Here is a 19,306-nt window from a genome sequence, read left to right as displayed (position 1 = left end):
GCTGGCACCGTGCGCCCTGCCGCCGGAGCAGCGGGACGGGAAACTTTTGGGGGGAGAAAGAAAAAAAAAAAAGTTTTCTTCTCCCATTCCTCCCCCCCCGCTTTTTCTTTGCTTTTTATTTATTTCCCCCCCCCTTCACCCCCCACCGTCTCTCTCTCCCCTCCGCCATCAGATGGCTTTTTAGCGTTAACAGCTAAAGAGCGTGGGTGCTCCGGGGATCCCAGTGATGGACCCCGCTGCTCTCTGCGGGCGGAACGCGGCGCTGAGATTCGTTGACCCGGGGGGATCTCTACGTCCCCATCTCCGCCACCCCCCGCAGTCCGTGCCACGCTGCCCGGGCCTCGCCGCGCACCCCCCCGCCGCCGGGTCCCGCCTCGGCGGGTCGCACCAACACATGGGGCACCGCCACCATCCTCATCTTCCTCCTGAGCATCACCTCGCGGCCCTAAAGCTCGGCCCTGCCCCTCAGCCCCACCGCCCGCGTCCGGCGGGCCCGGCCCAACCGCTCTCCGGTCACACAGAGGCGTTCGGCCCGGCAGCGGCCCCCTGCCCCGTGTCCCACACAGCTGCTGTCAGGGACTCGGCCATGCCCGGGCTGAGCGAGCAGCACCCCGCTGCCCGATCTCACCACGGACTGTTTGTCTCGACAACAGGTAGCTGCCCCGGACACCGCGGGCATCACCGCCCCTCGGAAGCCGGGAATCCCGCGCTGTTCGCTGGACTCCATGAGCAGCCGCCCCATGCAGCTCCAGGTGGCCATCTAAACGGACAGATAAGGCTGGGGTTACCTGGAGAAATGTACGCCAAGGCTGAACATTTCACTCCAGTGCCAGCCTCCAGGACAGAGCCTTTTGCTGCTTCTTCGCTTCATAGCTACGGTGGCATGAACCTGAACGTGAACCTGGCTCCGCACCATGGCCCGGGGGCCTTCTTCCGTTACATGCGGCAGCCCATCAAACAGGAACTCATCTGTAAGTGGATTGAGTTGGAGCAGACTCCCAAAAAATTATGCTCGAAAACTTTCAGCACGATGCACGAGCTGGTGACTCATGTCACCGTGGAGCACGTTGGAGGACCCGAGCAGTCCAATCACATATGTTTCTGGGAAGAGTGCCCGCGAGAAGGGAAACCTTTCAAGGCCAAATACAAACTCGTAAATCACATCCGAGTCCACACAGGTGAAAAACCTTTCCCCTGCCCTTTCCCAGGCTGTGGCAAAGTGTTTGCCAGATCAGAGAATCTCAAAATACACAAAAGAACTCACACAGGTCAGTATGGAAAGCTCTCTTTACTCTCTCTGTATTATTCAGCGTACTGTTTTGCTTTATTTTCTTTTGAATGTGTCCTTTGCGTTGTTGTTGAATGCACGCCAAGTCCTTCCGGAAAATAAATTCTCGAATTTGTTTGCTTCTGTGCCGCTTGGAGGGAGGGGGAGAAGATGGGGGGAAAAAAAAGGTGAGCGAGAACAAATCTCGGAATTCTCGTCCTTTTTTTTTTTTTTTTTTTTTTTTTTTCTGTTTTTTTGCGGCTATGAGGTTTGTGCGGGGAGAACTGTGACCATACCGAGTGGTAGAGCTATTGCTGCTGCTTCACACGGGCGTGAATTTCTTTCTTTCTTTCTTTCTTTTCTTTTTTTCTTTCTTTTTTTTCTTTTTTTTTTTTTTCTCCTGTTGGCAGTTTAATGTAGTTGGGGAAAAAATGAAATCATTGTGCAAGCTCCCAAATTAAAAGTGAACAATAGGACTTACAACTTGTCTAGTCAGTTTTGAGCGATGTCGCTGAGATGCTGCTGGTCGGACGTTGTGAGAATAACACAGCTGCGACCTTTTCGTTCAACAGTTTTGTTTTGGGCAGAGGGAGTTTCAAATGTTTGATCTGAATAACACTGACATATTTCATGAGCATTGCCATCCATGGACTCCGTGCGCTCGCAGATACGGGGAGCTGCAAGTTCTGAATCTCGGGAGGGAAAAAAGAGAAGAACCCCCGGTATTGTTTCGGCCTGTACGGTTTGAGATGTCATTTGCAGATCTGTGAAGCGAAATTGGGACATGTGTTGGGAACGTCTGTTGGTTCTGGCTAACAGAAATAAAGTCACTCGCTGGACGATCTCTCAAAACTGTCTTTGAACTCTTCCGGCCAGGAAAGCATTTATAATTAATGAAATGACACGTAGAAAGTTTTCACACTTTCAGGAGCAGCTTGTGAAGTTGTATTAATTAGTTTAGCAGCCGGTGTTTGTAGTCTGTAGCGTTGGGTTGTGATTTTTTTTCCCTCCTTTTTTTTTCCTCTTTTTTTTTTTTTTCCTAGGGACGATAAGAAATAAGCCCTTTTTGGAACATTTAATCTGTTCCAGTGTCGAGTTTTCCACCCCCACCCCCTCCTGTACTGCCTTATGCACTGCGAGGGAAACTCCATAATCCTATTGTAAGATCTGCTTACAGCCAAACGATTTTTTTCGCCCTCCAGTTCCTAAAAGTCCCCTTCCCCCCACGCTCGCTGCGGCCCGACCTTCGAGGAGCCGCGTTTTTACGATACAACCCGACGTGCTGTAATATGCATGACATCTATCCTAATTTCGTATCGTATCGCCTAAGCATAGCGCGGAGGTTTTACAGCGAGCATCACTCGTCACCTAATTATTTTTCCATCGCTCTGTGAGTAGCTCATCTGGGCGGGGGTGGGGAGTGGGGGGGCAAAGCGGAGCTGGGTTCCTCTCTTCGTTCTCGGCCTCTTTGCGAGAAGAAAGGAGCGGCCCCGGGTCATGCAGCTTGCAGCCGGATCGGAACAGGTACAGCCTTCGCCCGGCGGAGCTCATCCCCTAATGACGGCGTTTTTCTTAAGTAAACAAACTTTTACTGCTCTTTAACGGCCTCACTGTTTGAAGTCTCTGAAGCAGAAAATGGTTAAATTCTTGGGGAAAGTGACCTACATCGGCGAGGCAGGTTCAGGGCAGAGCCGCGATCGGAGCCGTGCGTTTATTAAACATAATTCCGCGCGTCTGTACTTTTCACTTTAACGTTCCCGGTGATTAATTGCTGTATTGTGAAAACTCCTGCGGGGCCTTTATGGTTCCACCGTTTCTATTAAACACCCAGAAGTTGTCAAAAGCGAAATGTTTCTGAAACCCTCATAGAACTCGCTACAAATTATTCATGAAGACAGTTCTAGATTCAACAGGAAAATTATTGCCTCCTCAAATATTAATGACTGCCGCTCTCTGCGGGGCCGGGGAGGGCTCTCTGCCGGGACTCTGCACCCCAGACCCGAGGTTCCCGTGAGCCCGAGATTGGGCGGGAGGAGGGGGGCCGGGCCGGCTCCCGGCGCTGCCTCCCGGGACTCTCTGCGGGCCTTGGGGCGCTGCCCGCCGCCCCCGTTCCCCGCCCGCAGCCCGAGGCCGCCGCCTCCGGCCCCCCGCCCCCCGGAGAAGTTGGTAAATACCTTAATCCACTCCCGGAGACGGGGGATTATGCCACAATTTCCGAACAGAGGACGGTTTTGCGCAGCTACAAGTGGGGGGGTAACATGGCGGGTTGGGTCCTGCGCTTTCCCGTCGCCCGGAGAACTCTCTGAGCGTCCGCATCGCCGCACCTCTGTGCCCGGGCCGCCCTGGGAGGACCGCACCGTGTCCTCTTCCCTGCGGGTGGGGTTTCCACGTAAGAAAACCCTCTCTCGGGAAAGGAATACAGCTCGGCTGGCTCCTCTTTACCGAGGCGTTCCGAGAATGCAACCCGGGCGGCTGCGGAAGCTCTGCCCTCTCTCCGCTGCTCTCTGACTGCACGAGGGCTGCTCGGCGCCTCTCTCACGGGGTTAAGCGAAGTTTAACGTTTTGCAACTCCGGAGGAAGCAGAACGCGCCGCAGCCGCCTTTACCTGATTGTAACTCACGTTGCACAACCGAAGCGCTTATGAGGATGGCTTTCCCTGGGGCCCCCTAACTTACTGCTTGCTTGTACTACACTAATATCCTTGATTTGTTGTCTCAACGTAGATGCTGAAGGTCAAATTGTTGCCTTACGTGAAGCTGTAATTAGATTATATGCGTGCGTGCATATGCACCGCTGTATACCGACAGCATTTGGTTACGGACCCACATCAATTTCTTCGAGACCTTAATTTTAACCTCTCCCCCTTCTCCCCGATGCCAGGTGTTTACCAATCCTCTGTGCAAATGTTAGCGGACACCGTCAGTGGGTATTCCGGAGGAAAGGACACGCTCGAAGCGCGGAGCCGTGAGCCTTTTCCCACCCACCTTGCATAAAGTGCATTCATGTGAAATATTTGGAATGCTTTCCTTTATGTGACCGTGCTCAAAGCCAGCGCGAGGTGGGCTGCACCCCTCCGAAATTCGATCGTGACGATCCGCGAGGGGATAAAAACCGCCAACAAATTAAAAACCCGAAGCCCGGAGCTTTTACAAATGTGCCGGGTCCCTTCCGCCACACACGCCATGATGGGAGCACAGGGGCTTTGTTTGTACTTGACGATTAGGGTTCGGCTGCACATCTCGTGGTGTCTCCCTAGCCCCGATACTTTTTTGCTTACGGGGATGAGGTGTTTTTTTTTTTTTTTTTTCCCACCCGGAGCTGCAGGACCTGAGCGTTCCTTGCCAAGCTGGGTTTGCAGTGTGCCATTGTCAGTGACAATAACGCAGTCGTCATTTCAGCCCGAAGCTCTCCGTGGCACGTTTCCTGGAAAGCTGCCTGTATATCGTGTACCGTGCCCGGTCTGCACCATCCCAACTTACGCATGACTTTGGCATCACAATTATATTTCTGTTCTGCTTAACGTCACTTATCATATTACCCGACAAATTAATCCCGATTGCGATTCCTTCCATGACTGAGTAGGTTCAAATGAAAAGAGAATGCTACCCCAGACAGAGCCGTGCCCTGGCCTACTCTTTCTCCTGCTGAATCCCTCTCGTTTCGCCCACACCATCGATGTCTTTTAGAAAGATTTTGTGCTTTGCCCTACTGTGTCAGCGACTGGGGAATGGGGAGGGGAGGGGGGATGCGGATCTTCCGCGGGATCGTAATCAGTGCGAGAAAGGAGTGCATGGGATGTGATCTGGTGAGGTGATGAATAATATTTCCATGTGCACCTCCGGGAGTGTGAGAAATGTATTTAACGTAAAAACGCTTCCAGAGATAAATCACTGCCCGCTCTTTCTGCAGGACACCGGGGTCCGTAGGGACAGCGTGCATTGTTTACCCAGAACGAACACTTCGCCTCGAAGTTTTCCTTATCTGGGGGCTTTGTCTTGCGCACAAAACCCCACGTTGACACCGAGGGCAGGGGCGGGAAGAGCGGCCTCGGGCCGAGCGCTCCCGCTGCGGGGCCGGATGGGCAAGAGGAGAGCGCGACTGGGAAGGGCCGGGGCCGGCGGGACCCGAGAGGAGCGGCCCCGGGGGAGACGTGCAGGGCCGAAGAGGGTGAAAGCGGGGTCGGGGTGCGGGGGCTGCCCGGAGGCCCCGGTGCTAACGGCTGTGCTCTCCCTTTGCCACCCGTAGGGGAGAAGCCGTTCAAATGTGAATTCGAGGGCTGCGACAGACGCTTCGCCAACAGCAGCGACAGGAAGAAGCACTCTCACGTCCACACCAGCGACAAGCCCTACAACTGCAAAGTGAGAGGCTGCGACAAGTCCTACACCCACCCCAGCTCCCTGAGAAAACACATGAAAGTGCACTGCAAATCCCCTCCTCCCAGCTCCGGCTACGAGTCCTCCACGCCCTCCTTGGTGTCCCCCTCCTCGGACTCCGGCCGGGATCCCCCCGCCTCGTGTTCTCACGCCGAGCCCTCCGCGCCCGCGCCGCCCGCCGCCAACCTGAGCGAATGGTACGTGTGTCAGGGCCGCCCCGCGCCCCCCGCCGCCCCGCCGCCCCCGCGCCCCGCCGCCCAGCCCCGGCCCCGCTGCTAGGGAGCGCGGCGGGCGACGGGAGCGGAAGCGCGGCCGCGGGCAGCGAGAGAGGAGGGGACGGGCCTTGGCTTCGGCCCCGGGGAGGCAGAGCCGCGCTGCCGGACCCCGCTGCTCCCGCTCGGCCTGGCCAAGCTGCCTCCTCCCTCCGTGCGCACCGCCCGCTGATCGCCTCGCTCCTGCCTGGCCACAAGCGCACTGAGTTGCAGCAGCCGTTTCCTTTTCCCTTTCCTTTTTCCTTTATCCCTTTTCCTTCCCTTCCCTTTCCCGCTCCCCACCCACAGTGGTTTCACACAGATTCGCAGCTGTACAGGTTTTCTCTTGTCAACAGTGTCTCGTGCTGACGTGTTCTGCTGGTCCTCTACTTTCTGTGAGAGCGTTGTTTTGTTTTTTAAAAAGAAAAAATATATATAAACAGTTATTTGTTACCGAATTGTACAGAATTAATCCATTAAATTCTTTCGTTAATTAACTCTCTCGATGGACGTTTCTGTAAAGAATCTCCCACCGTTCCCTGCAGCAGTACGGAACAATACATACAGCTATCTATTTCCCCCAGTGGCTAACACAGGCGGCCCAGGCGGTGTGGGGCTGCACGTTCCTTCGGCGCTGACTCCCCCAAATCCCCCTCCCCCCCCAGGTGCGGTCTCTGGTTGGGGTTGTGGGGGCTGAGGGCAGAGCCGCCAATGACGTCACGCAGCGGGTGGGGGCCCGGAGCCCCCCGGCAGAACGGAGCCGGGGCCGCTACTGTACGGCTGTGCCCCGCGGAGCGCTCCCGGTGCCGGTGCTCGCACAGCGCGGCTGGGGCATGGCCCGGAGCTTCAAGCTAGACCCTACACAAACATACACGGCTCACTCCTCTAGGCGAAATAAAGGAGGAAGGAGGAGGAGAAAAAAAAACAACAAAAAAAAAACAACAGCAACAACAACAACAAAAAAACAACAACAAAACAAGTACACAAAAGCCTCCAGTGGGGTAGCTTGAAACTGCCGAATGGTACCGTTTTAATTACTTTAATGATGTTTAAGAATAGCAGATAGTATAGGCAAATAAATAGCACGGGCTGCTGGAAGGGTTTCCCACGGCTTGCTGGGTGCGGAGGGGCTGCTGTGAGATCTTCCCCTGTGCCCTGCACACCCCCTCCACCCAGGTGGCTGCTGCTGTGTCCGGCAAACACACGAGTACGTACACACGTGTGTGTTTTTAAATGTCAAGATAAAAGCGAGAGGAAAACAGATAGCCGGTTAGTAGCAAACCCAGCCCTTACTGCTGCAGCCTGATGCTGTTCCCAAGGCACCACGTCCCCACTTCACCAGGGCGAACCCGCCAACTTTTGGGGTTTGTGTGCCTCGCTCCTCGCCGTGTGTAAGGGCGAGAATGCACCCCTGGGCCGGGGGAAATGGGTGCGGAGCCCACGCTGGTCGCTGCTCCCTTCTGCCACGCAGCCCCAAAGTCACACTGCAGAACCGGAGCCGGCTGCGGGCAGAAGGCTGTGTCCATCCTGTCCCCGGCTCTGTTTAGTTCTTTATTTCTCTATTTCCAGAAGTGTTTGGATGTGCAGGCTAATCACCTTTAATTTTTCATTTGCTTGTTACAGATGTCTGCCCCGTTGCTCTCAAGGTAATCTAGACAGACGCAGCTGAAAGCCTGAATCTTATGCCTTAGACATCAAAGAAAGCTCGCACAAAGAAGTATTTCTTCACAACGGTGAATCTTCATGGTAAGTTAGGATTTCTATGGCAATAGGCAAGTCATACTTAAATAGTGAAAGGCGAAGTCTGGAGCCCGTCCAGTCTTTTCATTAAGGACATAATATTTACGTCTAACGGGCCCTTTTTCTTGTGTATACAAGTATATATTTTTGTTTGACGCCAACTAAATCATTTTCATTTAATTTCCGGTAAACAAAACCCACGCGAACGGGGCACTTGTTCCAGATCATAATAAAAATGGATAAGAATGTCGGGAAGAAAAGGCCCGCCTGAACCGCCGCCTCGGCTCACTTTTGTTTCTGCTTTCTGCCGGGATCAGAGAACGCGTTTGGGATTTGAGGGCGAGTTTCTAAAGGCAAGGAAATGGTTTTTAAGGGGGAAAAGAAAAGGAGAAAGGTCTAATCAAGCTCGGGTTGTTCAAAGGGCCTGATTTTGGGGTTGAAAGTGTGAGTTTTATGGTGCATCAGCATGCCACGTTAGGATCGCTATGGTAATGAGGAGAGCAATAGCAAGCGGCCTTCAAAGGAGGCACACTCCATTTGAGACAGTCTATTAAGATACATTTGCACTGACCTTTGGTTTCATGCTAGCTTAATACACTCAATCTGCCCCTCGCTACGGACATGCTTCTTCCACCCAAGGCCCTTCTGCGGGGCTGGGCTCCGCCGGCCTTCGCCCTCGACCCGAGCGGGCTCCGCTCCCCTCATCCCCCAAAAGGGGCAGCTCCGGGCTCTGCCCGCGCTCCCCTCACCCCCAGCCCCTCGGTAGGACGGGGAAGAACCCCTCTGGCGACCGCCCCACGGAGGGGCTGCGCCGGGGATGTCACCGCGACCCGCGGCTCCGCTCGGGGCTCGGCCCGAGGGACCCCCCCGCAGCCCCCGGGGGCGGGGAACTTGACACCCGCACGGCCGGGGCCATGGGCGCTGGGCCATGGGCCCGGGAAAGTTAGAAGTCCATGTTCCAGTAATTGTCTTGTTGTTTATTTTATCCAAGTACCCTGGTGAATAGAGGAAAAATAAACACGGTGAAAAAAAAATTCAAACAGTTGAGTCGTCTTTAGTGCCAGCCCTTGTGGTTGAATAAAAAGGATGGTCCAATTTCTATTGAGCTGAGAAATCTTTGAAGTGGGAGTTATTATCTGAGAAATTCCTGCTCGTCGTCCTAACAACGCTGATGAAACGTAAAAGGTTCTTTGTCAGCGATTTGTTCTCCTCTCTGTCAAACTCACCCTGCCCGTTGGCTTTAAACCGTTTCTAAAGAGATAAAATCAAACTTTTAAAGATAACTTTGGGGGCCCAGAGGGTGCGGAAAATACCAAACTACCGAATCCTGTGTATAGACATACATCTGGATCTACGTGGCTGCGTCTGTGTGAAACTGTCTGCCTACAGATGTCCGTAGATGTCTGTATGACCTTACTGCTCGAAAGTTGAAATGATGTCCATTTTGGCATTTTATCCTCTGAACTTATCCGTCTAATAAATTATTCCTCCACATGTGCTGCGCAGAATGCAGCTCCTGAGAGAAGGCAGAAACGTTGGGTCTCGTTGCCACCAGTATGTGACCAACAAACGTGTTCTTTCACTAGAATGAAAGCAACAGCAAAGACATCAGAGTGAAAGTCTTTGATCATTTCAACAGTCCGAATACCTATTAAGCGTGTATATACTGCGATGTATCGAAGTGGTTAACGCATTCAAAGCGATGGCTTCCATATGCTCCCATGTTTTATTGTCCGTAAGTGTAAAGATAGCCCAACCGCATCCCTTTTGTATCTTCATTTGATAAACATCACCGTGCGTACCGATTCCCCGGTCAAGATTTATTTAGGAGTTTCCCATCGGAGATCGTTCAAAGCTCTGTTTGTAAAGCGGATTCCTCGAAGTTGTAACTCATCGGTGTACTTCTGTTTTAGTTGCTACAGAGTGATCTGAGCCCAATTCCGCCGTTCTAAGTAACCCCAAAAATTGAATGGAACTTTTCCTGAGCAAAGACCGAATCAAACTGCGGCGGATGGGGTATTATTATTACTAATATTATTGTTATTATTGATTCTGGCTCTTCTCATATTTATGGGGAAATCTACCACACTCCTCGTGAACTGTACAGAGAAGAAACACCTCTGAAAATGTAGCTCGCAAAAACATTTGCAATGTTGATATACTGTATCTGACTTCTTAAATTCCATCTTTTCCTTCATCACATGTTTGGTAACGGAGGAACTTTCTGTTGTGCGCTTGAACATACTATTTATTTTTAATATTTGGATTTTTTTACAATAAATATTTATAAGCGTATCAATTCTAGGGTTATTTTTACAAATGTGCACTTTTAAAAATATGTGTTTGTACAGACGATGCCGAGTCGCTCCCAGAGCGCTGTAATTCGTCCTTCTGTTGGTTTTATATTCGTTGAAAAAGATTCCTCGAAGCGGTGTACTGTCAATGTGGTGTACGATATAAGGCGTGTTTTTTTTTTTGTTGGTCTTTATCCTCTCCTAATGTTAATCGTTTTAGGTTGGCATTTGCATTAAAAGAACAAAACCAAACCAAAGCACCTCTTTGGCTTCATTTCGGGGATAGCTTTTTTGTTTTGTTTTGTTTTTCAGAGAAGGAGATTCCAATGATTCTTTAAACATTGCCCGAAGTGCAGCGTGCAAACGCAGAACCCGGTGCCCCGAGTTTTCCCCAACGAGCCCCGTCCTTTTCTCGTCTGCCCCGCACTCCGCGGTTCCGGGCGGGCAGCTCCGCTCTCGGGAGGTCCCCGACAGCCGGGGATGGGCGCGGGGCTCCGGGCAGAGCCCTCCCAGCTCCGCTGCTCCCGCCTCTGTCCCATGGTGTGTGTCCTCTTGGCAGGAAGGTGTGGGATAACATTTGAGGAAATATCCCCCCAAAGTGAGCCCTGACACAGTGCCACTTATTTTATTTGATGAGGATTTATAAGTATATATTTAAGAGAGGAAATGAATTCATCAGCTGAAGTAGCACGAAGATAACCCTTCCGGCCCTTGCGTATTGCACGGACTGATTTTGACGCCTTGCAGCTCCCAGCTCGCTCATAATCCCCTTGGCAGGGTTACTCAGAGCCCAGCTTTGCCATTTGGGTGAATGCAGCCCTGGGCACAGCAGCCCCAACCCCGGCCGGTGTGGTGCGCATGCGCGCTGCCTTTACCTTTTTTATTTTTTTCCTAATGGAAAACTTGAAAGAAGTTGACTAACACAGAGACATGACAAAAAGTTGGCTTTGGGTGGCACGAATATTGTCACTAAGAATGCGTTTGATTACAGAAAGGGAGGGAATGAAAGAAAGTAAAGAAATACAGGAAGAAAAGAATGAAAGAAAAAGAGAGGAAAACATTTTTGCTGATGTGTAGAAGACAAAAAATGGCACAAAAAGGCAAGGAGGGCTAGCAGTACATGCTAATTAAAGAATACAATTCTATGGTCTCTAATGATTGAGCGAAGACATGTACTTATTGCACTTGACTGTCAACAAGGGAAGGAATGTCCCCTCAGACAGCATGGTGAGAGACGTGTGGGCATTATTAGTGGCTCTTTAAAGACATTGCCTTTTCTTTCTCAATGCTGACAAACCATTTTGGAGGGAACCATCCCCTGTTGCTTCCTATCATCGATCCCCGTGCAAGCCCCTGCATTGTGCAAGTGCATTAATTAAAGACCATTCATTTAACAAAAGCACATTGTATCCTCAGGAAAGGAAGATTAGAAATATGAATCAGTAACCAAAGCCCATTTCCGCCACGATATCGGGAGAAGCGGAGGGGCGGGAGGGGCTGTCAGACACACCGAGTAGGGCTGAGCAGTTTGGGACAGAAGCCCTGAACTGGTTTACATTGCCATGAACCCGCTGTCGATGTCTGAACGAGCAGCGTTCTGCCCGGCCCTCCCCTCTCCTTTCCGAGGGATCGGACCCGCAGTGACCAGGGGCTGAGCCCCTGCCCGGGGACCGTCGCCCCAAATGGGATTTTCCAGCTGTCTCCGTGCACACACACATACGGGCACAGACACGCACACACACACGCTTACTCATCTTTCCCCATCCCTTCGCTGCCCAAAGGGAAACCCAGCTGGTCCGGCCAGGCCGGCCGCGACAGGCGCATGGCTTATCGCGATAAGGTGGAAGAGGAGCGCGGAGGTTACGCGGGGGAAGGAGAGAAGCCGGCTCCCCAGCATCGCCCACATGACTGCTAAGCGGCTCCAGCTCCGCTAAAACCTCTGGGCCATATGTTAGTTTATTTATACCCTTTGTCTTTTCCCGTGTCGCCTGGTGCAAGGATATTCCTGGGATACAAATGAAAGTAAGCAAGAGTGAACAAACAAGGGAGCGCCTGCTAAAGGGATGTGTAACATCGCACGGATCCCAACAGAGCACGGCGTTCCCATGGTTATAAAAGGGCAAGAATAGCAATTAAAGCTTTTAGTTAAAACTCTCAGATTTTTAATGCTGAATGACGCATTGACTCCATTTTCTCGTGGATGATTTAGAGTTTTTCACGATTACTCTGGGGAAGGAGAAGGAGGGGGGACGACAAAAGTCACCGCAAAAATAACTCTTTCACATAAGAAAAAGAAAAAAAAAAAATCCGCACGAGTGATCAAGGTGTTCCTAATGATGGCAACTGCGTACAAAAGCCTCCACAGTTCCTCGTCGTGTTCTGAGCGGTCCGAGGAATGGGAGAGGGTCGGAACCCGCGGCTCCGGGCATCGGGCTCCTTCCTCAGCCGCGGCTGGGGGCACGTTGGGCAACGATGAAATACTGATACCTTTTATTTTATTTTCTTTTGATTTGATTTTCACTAAAATAAACAGGACGCCCAATAAAATCGGCTATTTATCTTTCCACCCTCAGGTCAATGCCACCCAGAGGATCGGCTCCTCACTGCTGCCAAACCTTCTCAGGGTCGCTGTGTCGGTGATGAGCGGACGTGGAAATTCACCCCGGGGTGCGCGGGGAGAAGGGTGGGGGTCCCGAGAGCGTTTCTCGACGGCATTGCTCTGCCAGCGGCCCCTGCCCCCTTCCCAGCCCCTCGGGATACCTGCTTGAGCCTTCCCTGAAGCCAAACAAAAGCTCACATCTCCTCCTTTCCCCCCTCCCTCCCTCCCTCCCTCCTCACCCAGCAATTTCGGGAAGACAAAAAAAAAAAAAAAAAAAAAAAAAGTATTCTCCAACTTTTGACTAGCCTCTGCTGGCTTAAATTATCCTTTACCCTGGAGGGCAACAGTGTAGCAATGGGAGCTCCTGCGGGAGGTGGGGAAACGGGGTGCAGCTGAATTAGGGCTGCTCTGCCGCTGCCCTGCTGCTCCTCCGGGGCCGGGGGTGGTGGGGGCTGGAAGTCCTGGAAGGGAACTCAGAGGGAGGGCTCGAGGGGGAGGTTTTGTTCTCTCTACCTGAAGACGGATTAATCCTCGCATATAGCTGATAAAGATGAAGATCTTGCTGGGAGAATGGGGAAAAATCGGTAGGAAAAGAAGGAAGGAGTCACTGGATTGTTATTGTCTGGAAAGCGGGCCACCTTTAAAAACCTGTTGTAGAAATACAGAGACTCCTTTAAGTGTGAAATATCATTTCATTGTAAATAGCCAAAAAAAGAGTCGGTAATCCAACTTCCGGAAACTGTTCTGAATTATTTCAGCAGACTCTTTTAAAAGGGGATTAGCAAGGCTTTAGGGGCAAAATCCTTCTGTTTTATTCAATCTCTGATTTTATGTTATAATTACTAGATGTAAAGACTCGCGAATTAGTATGCAGGCGTCGTCCAGACATTATGCAGGTGCTATTCTAATCATTCAGCTTTTTAATTAAGGAACGAGGTAAGAAAACAGAATCATAAAAACACTTTTGTGAGAGCTGAGAAAATCGTGAGCGACTGCATGAATAAAGCCTTTATACCTTATCCTGACAGGTCAGACACCAATTGCCTGACTTACGACCTTTTCTTGCTGAAACAATGGTTAACAGCTTTCTCACCTTGTTCCCATTATAGCCTTTATTCTCGGAGAGAATTTATGGAAATGGTCCCCAAATGCTTACACTAAAGAGGGATGCAGAAAGGTATTGCAATTTTAATTGGTGCGCGTCCCGAGTAAAGATACTTTCTTTGTGGCTCGCTCTGAAGCGGAGGGTCTCAGTCCGGCACGGGAATTTGGGCGGACCGAGGTGGTTTGAGGGGGAGCACAGCAGCCCAGCGCCGCTGGAAGTTGCCGGGATGCCAGGGCAGCCGGATCGGCGGGGCCGGCGCCGGTCCCCCTTTGTTCAGCGCATCAGAAGGCATCGTGCTCCTTGATCCCGCAATGCAAACTTCAAGCCTTTGTGGTCTTTGTTATTATTATTTAATTTCTTTCCCTCGCCTTCCTCCTCACCCCTCCTCTCCCCCCTCCCCACGCCTGGCACTACTGCATCACGTGTATTAACATATGAATGAAACGAGCAGAGCCAATGCACTTAAGGTAATACCTATGCTCCGTTCTCGCCTGATTATCTTTTTATAGAAAGTTACATTAACTAATGACATTTACATAAATATGAATAATTAGTAAGGTAAGTAATTCTGCTCCGACGGGGGAAGGCGGAGCGGGAAAGCGCCTGAGCCCTCAGCCCAATTTTGGGCTCTTCAGAGCCGGGCGCAGCCTGGCACCGGGACGGGGCTGCGTGCGGGGAGGAGGGGATCTGTCCCATTTATATTGTTTTCTTTTTTTCCAATGTGAAACTTTTATCCTGTGCCCCTTTTATCTTCCCTCCGGACCTCCAGTTCTGAGCAGAGTTCAGTGGCTGTAAATGATAGGTTCCCAAAAGCATCAATCCGCGCTCCTCTAGTACTTGGCCGAGAACAATGCAAGTATTAGGATATCAGCAGCACTCGAAATGATCACGCGTTAAATTATTTTGCTTTCACGGATGAGGAGGCTTTTTTCCAATGTAAATCAAGCGCTTTAGTTATTAAGTCTGAACACTAATCTCCAACAACCTTTACATAATGTGGCAGAATGTGCCACACCACTTCGCACCTGCACTCTGAATAGAGCCGCCTTTTCAATGTAAGACACGCTTGTTGCCCCTGGGCTCCAAAGGAGTTGTGTGAATAAGTCAAGCTTTTTGAATACCCCTACTCGCTTTCTCTTCCTCCTTTGATCACAGAAAATGTCTTCTAATTTGTCCTTTTTCATTGTAACAACGTTTTCAAGTCTCTTTTTATTTTCCAAACCACATATTTATAAAGAACATAAATCGCCCCAGAAAACAAAAGTTCTTTCCTCGCCAACTGGCCGAGTAGCCTATGATCACTTTGTTATTCACGAGGAGAAGAAGGGGGCAACAAGGTTCTCGCGAAGGCTGTTGCTTCTCTAGTTTGTCCTAAACAAACGTTTAACTCCGGGACGGGACGAGGGGGGAGAACCGTGTTCGTTCTCTCCAGCAGTGGGGACGGAGCCTTTGACTCGGGGATGCGCTCGCTCAGCCTGGTGGCCGGCCACGCTTCAGCCTTTCGGTCGGCAGCGACACATGGCGCGGCGGAGGGCGGAAGGACGGCCGCCTGTCCCTGCCCGCTGGACGGCCGCAGCCTCCGCCCTCTTCCCGAGCCCACCAGACAGAGCGGGACGAAGCCAGCTGTAGCGAGCCGGCTGCACGCGTTCATCCTTAGCGGAGCTGCCTGTATTAGCGACCTCCGAGGATAATGAACTCTAATTTAGAAACGCGTAAGACGCCCGAGTTAATGGGGAGCGGACCCGCATCGTTCTTACTGACCCCGCGGGCTCCCCCCGACCCCCCTATTCTCGGACCCCCATTTCCCGACCCGGTTCTGCAGACCGGAGCCGGGCAGCGGCTGCCCCGCTCCGGGGCGCGGGCAGAGCCCGGTGGGGCTCCCACCTCCCGCCGCCTCCCCGGCCCCGTCGGAGGCATTTCCGAGGCGTTCTGCCCCACTGTCTGCTAAGGAGCAGTAGGTTAATGGCATTTCAGTGAAGTTGGTCTCTCGGTGGGCTAAGCCCAACCTAGGAGTTTCTCACTCCTCCTTCTCACAGACGGGTTTCCGGGCGGCTCTTTAACATCCCCATTCATTAGCACGCTAATCAAGGCTGTAATCCCTGCGAAGAGGTGCCCGTGCGTTTGTGCTGCGGCTCAAACCTCCTTCCGAGCGCGCACCTTTACGCGGAGCCGCGCAGCGCCCGCTCCCCCCTCCGACGGCCGCCTCCACCGGGAGCCTATTTTCTGACATTACCGTAGGCTCCGGGTAAGAAAACTAACAAACCCTTCTAATACAGTTTAAAACACTTTGATGTCTTGCCAAGAAACACACTTCCTTCAAGAGACAAGTCAACATTTGTTTTTCACATTAAATGGCGTTTAGTTGCCACTGAAAAAATGATACTGAAGGACCACTTTTTAATTCGATGTATAACAACCGCGGGGGTCTAAGAGAAAATAACGGCGAAAGCTATAGACACAAATAACTAAATTACCAAAACGTTAGTATATCTCCTAGGTTCATTAATATGTAACAGACTCCCCAGTTAATCTCCAAAAGCCAGTGTTCCCCCTCTAAAATAGCACTCTGGGACGAATTGTACAGGAGATCAATCACTGCTAATGCAGTAAGGTTTACTGCAAGGGGGGAAAAAGCTATTTACACCTTCAAATAGAAGCTTTTGAGATTTAAGAGTAAGGGTCATACATCACCAAGAATAAATGATTATGAATTGGTAAACGCGCCCTCCAGCCATTAGCTATGCGACGCGATTTATCATTTCTGGGTGTTTTTCTTTTTAAAATCATCTGTCTGTTTGAAAAGAAAAGCATGACGGAGAAAAAAAAACACCGCGGGAAAGTTTGTTTTTGCATATACTATAAGTCATCAAAACACGGCTATTCAGAAATAAACGGGGTCACTTATGAACCGCTTAACGAGGGACAATAAAGTCCCTCCATTGTACACTTTTATGACTGAGCGATCGGTGGGCTCCTCCGAACCGCGCCTGCGGCCGCTCCTGCCTTTTTTCTGCCTTTTCCTTGGAAGTTACAAAGCCGCGAGCGGGCTAAGAAATCATTCACGCCCTAAAAATGAATCTTTCTGTCGTTCAGTCGCCTGACAGACATTGAACTTGAGCTACGTGGGACATTTCTCCAGCGCTCAGCAATCGCCGGTCGTTAGCCAAGATGCTGGCAAGCAGCGGGCGGGGGGGAGAGGGGAGGGCAGGGGGGCCGCCCAGATGCTGGGTGACAGCAGACCCCCCTCCTTTCTGACTCCCTGTTAGAGAAGAGCCGAGGGCAGCTTTGGGTGGGGAACCTTACGACTCAGGTCCTTGGAAGCTTGTTTAGCCCTCAAGCGATATGTGGAGAGCTTCTTCGCTCGTGTGCGTGTAGTTGGCTTTTTTTTTTTTTAGCTGAAATTGGTTCGCAATGCCAAGCAAACCTTTTTCCACTTAGCCAGTGCTCAGGGCGCTGGGAATGTTGCTCATCAAATTCAATAATCTATAATAAAACGCATACTTCGGAGCTGGGAAAGAATGGCAGCGTGCTCTTGGAGGGCGGGGGCCGGCTGGAGGCACCGCTCCCCGCTGCCGGGGGCTCGGCCTGGCACCTACCGTCGTGAGGAACCGAAGAGGCGGGTTGGGGGGTGGCGTCGCAAAGGGCTTTTGGGGGGGATTCACCTGCTCCTTCGTCGGATCATCCGCAAATAACCGACTGCAAGGCAAGGGGCGAGGTGATGGGGCTGGGCAGGGAGGACAGCGAGGTGGACTTCTCAGGAGGGAGACGTATCTGGAGGAGGATCTCGGGAACGCTCACATCGGGGCAGCTCAGACCCTGCAGGCCTCTAGTGGAGGCGAGCGTGGGACGTCTGCTCAGAAGGGCCTCTGGGGAAAATGTGAAGTCCCCTAAATGGTTACATCCCGCCGTCCCTGTACGTCAGCCTTCAACTGTGGCAAGTGCCTGTTTTCTTCGGGTAAAGGATTTAATATGTCTGGTGAAGAGGACTGTGGCAGCGAGGGTCACAGCAGGTAACCATCTCTGCCAGGGGACTTTTTAGTCCCACTTCTAACACTCCCAACATATTTGCAAGATTTGGGAATGAAGCGGCTTGCTTGTGGACTTGAGGAAGAGCTGAGATTTCTGGTTTGTTTTACAAGCTCATTACGGGCGCGTTTGGCCAAAGGGCACAGTTTTATGTAAAGACAAAGACACAGAGCCCGTTCTGGGGAGTGAGGGGCTTTTACACAGCTCTGCCCAGTCGTTCATTGTCTACTGGGTGGCCAGGCGTTCGCACACGATGAGTTTCATGCCCTTCTCCTAGGGGTGCTGTTTTGCTCGAGGCACCTAGGGACGTTCACCAGGAGAAAGAATAGAAACGTTGTGTGGAATTCCCTATGGAAGAAACACGGGGAAACCGTAGAGACCTTGGCCAAGTATTGGTGCAGAGGGCAAGGGCTGCCTGGCTGCTGCCTCGGCCTGACTGAGTGCCAGAGCTCTGAGCACGTGGGCAGACCTCTGGATCAACACAAAGCGTCGCCTCCTCGGGTCGATTCCCACTCCATGGAGGGCTAATTACTCCTTCGTAACAGGAGATGCTGCTCGTCTCCTCCCCAGGACACCCACTGGAAGGTCCACTTCTTGGTCCACCAAAGAGCACCGTGAGATGTTTCCCTCAGAAATCCACTCTTCCTCTTGTCCAAACCGCTCTCCTCTTTCCCTCAGAACCTCCTCTAAGAACCCCATTTCAGAATGCAGAGAAAGAAAAAAAAAAATGTAAAAAAATCAGAGATCTAGTTCTCCGCAATAGATGAGATTGTCTCCTTGAATATCTAATGCTGCAATTCCACTTCGAAGTAGTATACTCATTTCCACTTTATTACATCATTCAGCATTTTATTTCTATGATTTTATGTTTTACTGCTGTTGCTTTTTTTCCCCGCTCAAGTCTATATTTCTGGCGTTATAGAAAGTCTCTGAAGATCCATAAGATTATTATTTATCTGACTTTGTGTGTCTCCGAGTGCTGTATACATTATATAATTGCTTTAAAATGTTTTCATAAATTACATTCAGAAATGTGTCATAGTAAATTACCTTTGTAATAAAATGTAAAAAATGCAAATGGCTGTTGTCTTTATTACGTTTTAAACCATTGGTTTATCTGCACTATTTCACTTGTCAGTTGCACAATATGTTGTATAAAGGGAAAGCACAGTTTGATAACAGATAGATGGAACCTCGTGTGTAATCTAGCAGGCACGTACAGTTTGGGTCATTTCCTTATCTCCCGCAGAAAAGACATTATCCCCCTCATATTTACATACTTTTCAATATTTGTCAAACAATCATAAATTATAAATTAATGAAATGTTCGACAGTCTTCAGAGATCAGACTAATGAAGACATTTACCTTTTTGGTGATTTGGAGTCTCATCTTTGTAAGTTTAATGACATTTAGACTCTCACGGTTTATTAGGCTTTATTAGATTTGTCCTTCACTCCTGCTGTCATTCAGATGTCTCTGCATAAACATCACCTGCTTCAGGTACGGGAACAAATCGACTTCTTCCAGGAAGGCTCCGAAGCACCGCCAGCCCTAGACGGGGGCTCCGGGAGGCACGGGAGCTCTGCTCACCGCCCCGGCCGGTGCTGCCAGCCCGCTCCCCAGCCGCCTCCCGCAGTCGGGAGTTATATT

The 19,306-nt window shown here is 51.0% G+C and overlaps 1 protein-coding gene across 1 annotated transcript; it reads left to right on the top strand.

Moving 5' to 3' along the window:
* Positions 1-205: 205 nt before the first annotated feature.
* On the top strand, positions 206-5,919 carry ZIC4 (Zic family zinc finger 4). The gene is made up of 2 exons (XM_085233122.1): positions 206-1,268; positions 5,513-5,919. The coding sequence occupies exons 1-2, from the start codon at positions 227-229 to the stop codon at positions 5,917-5,919; spliced, it is 1,449 nt and encodes a 482-aa protein (XP_085089248.1). The 5' UTR covers positions 206-226.
* Positions 5,920-19,306: the final 13,387 nt, after the last annotated feature.

This window comes from Meleagris gallopavo, chromosome 11, assembly GCF_905368555.1.
Source record: "Meleagris gallopavo chromosome 11, MGAL_WU_HG_1.1, whole genome shotgun sequence".
NCBI classification, from domain to species: Eukaryota; Metazoa; Chordata; class Aves; order Galliformes; family Phasianidae; genus Meleagris; species Meleagris gallopavo.
The sequence above is the reverse complement of the archived record's forward strand: the minus strand, read 5'-3'. Positions and strand labels throughout refer to the sequence as shown.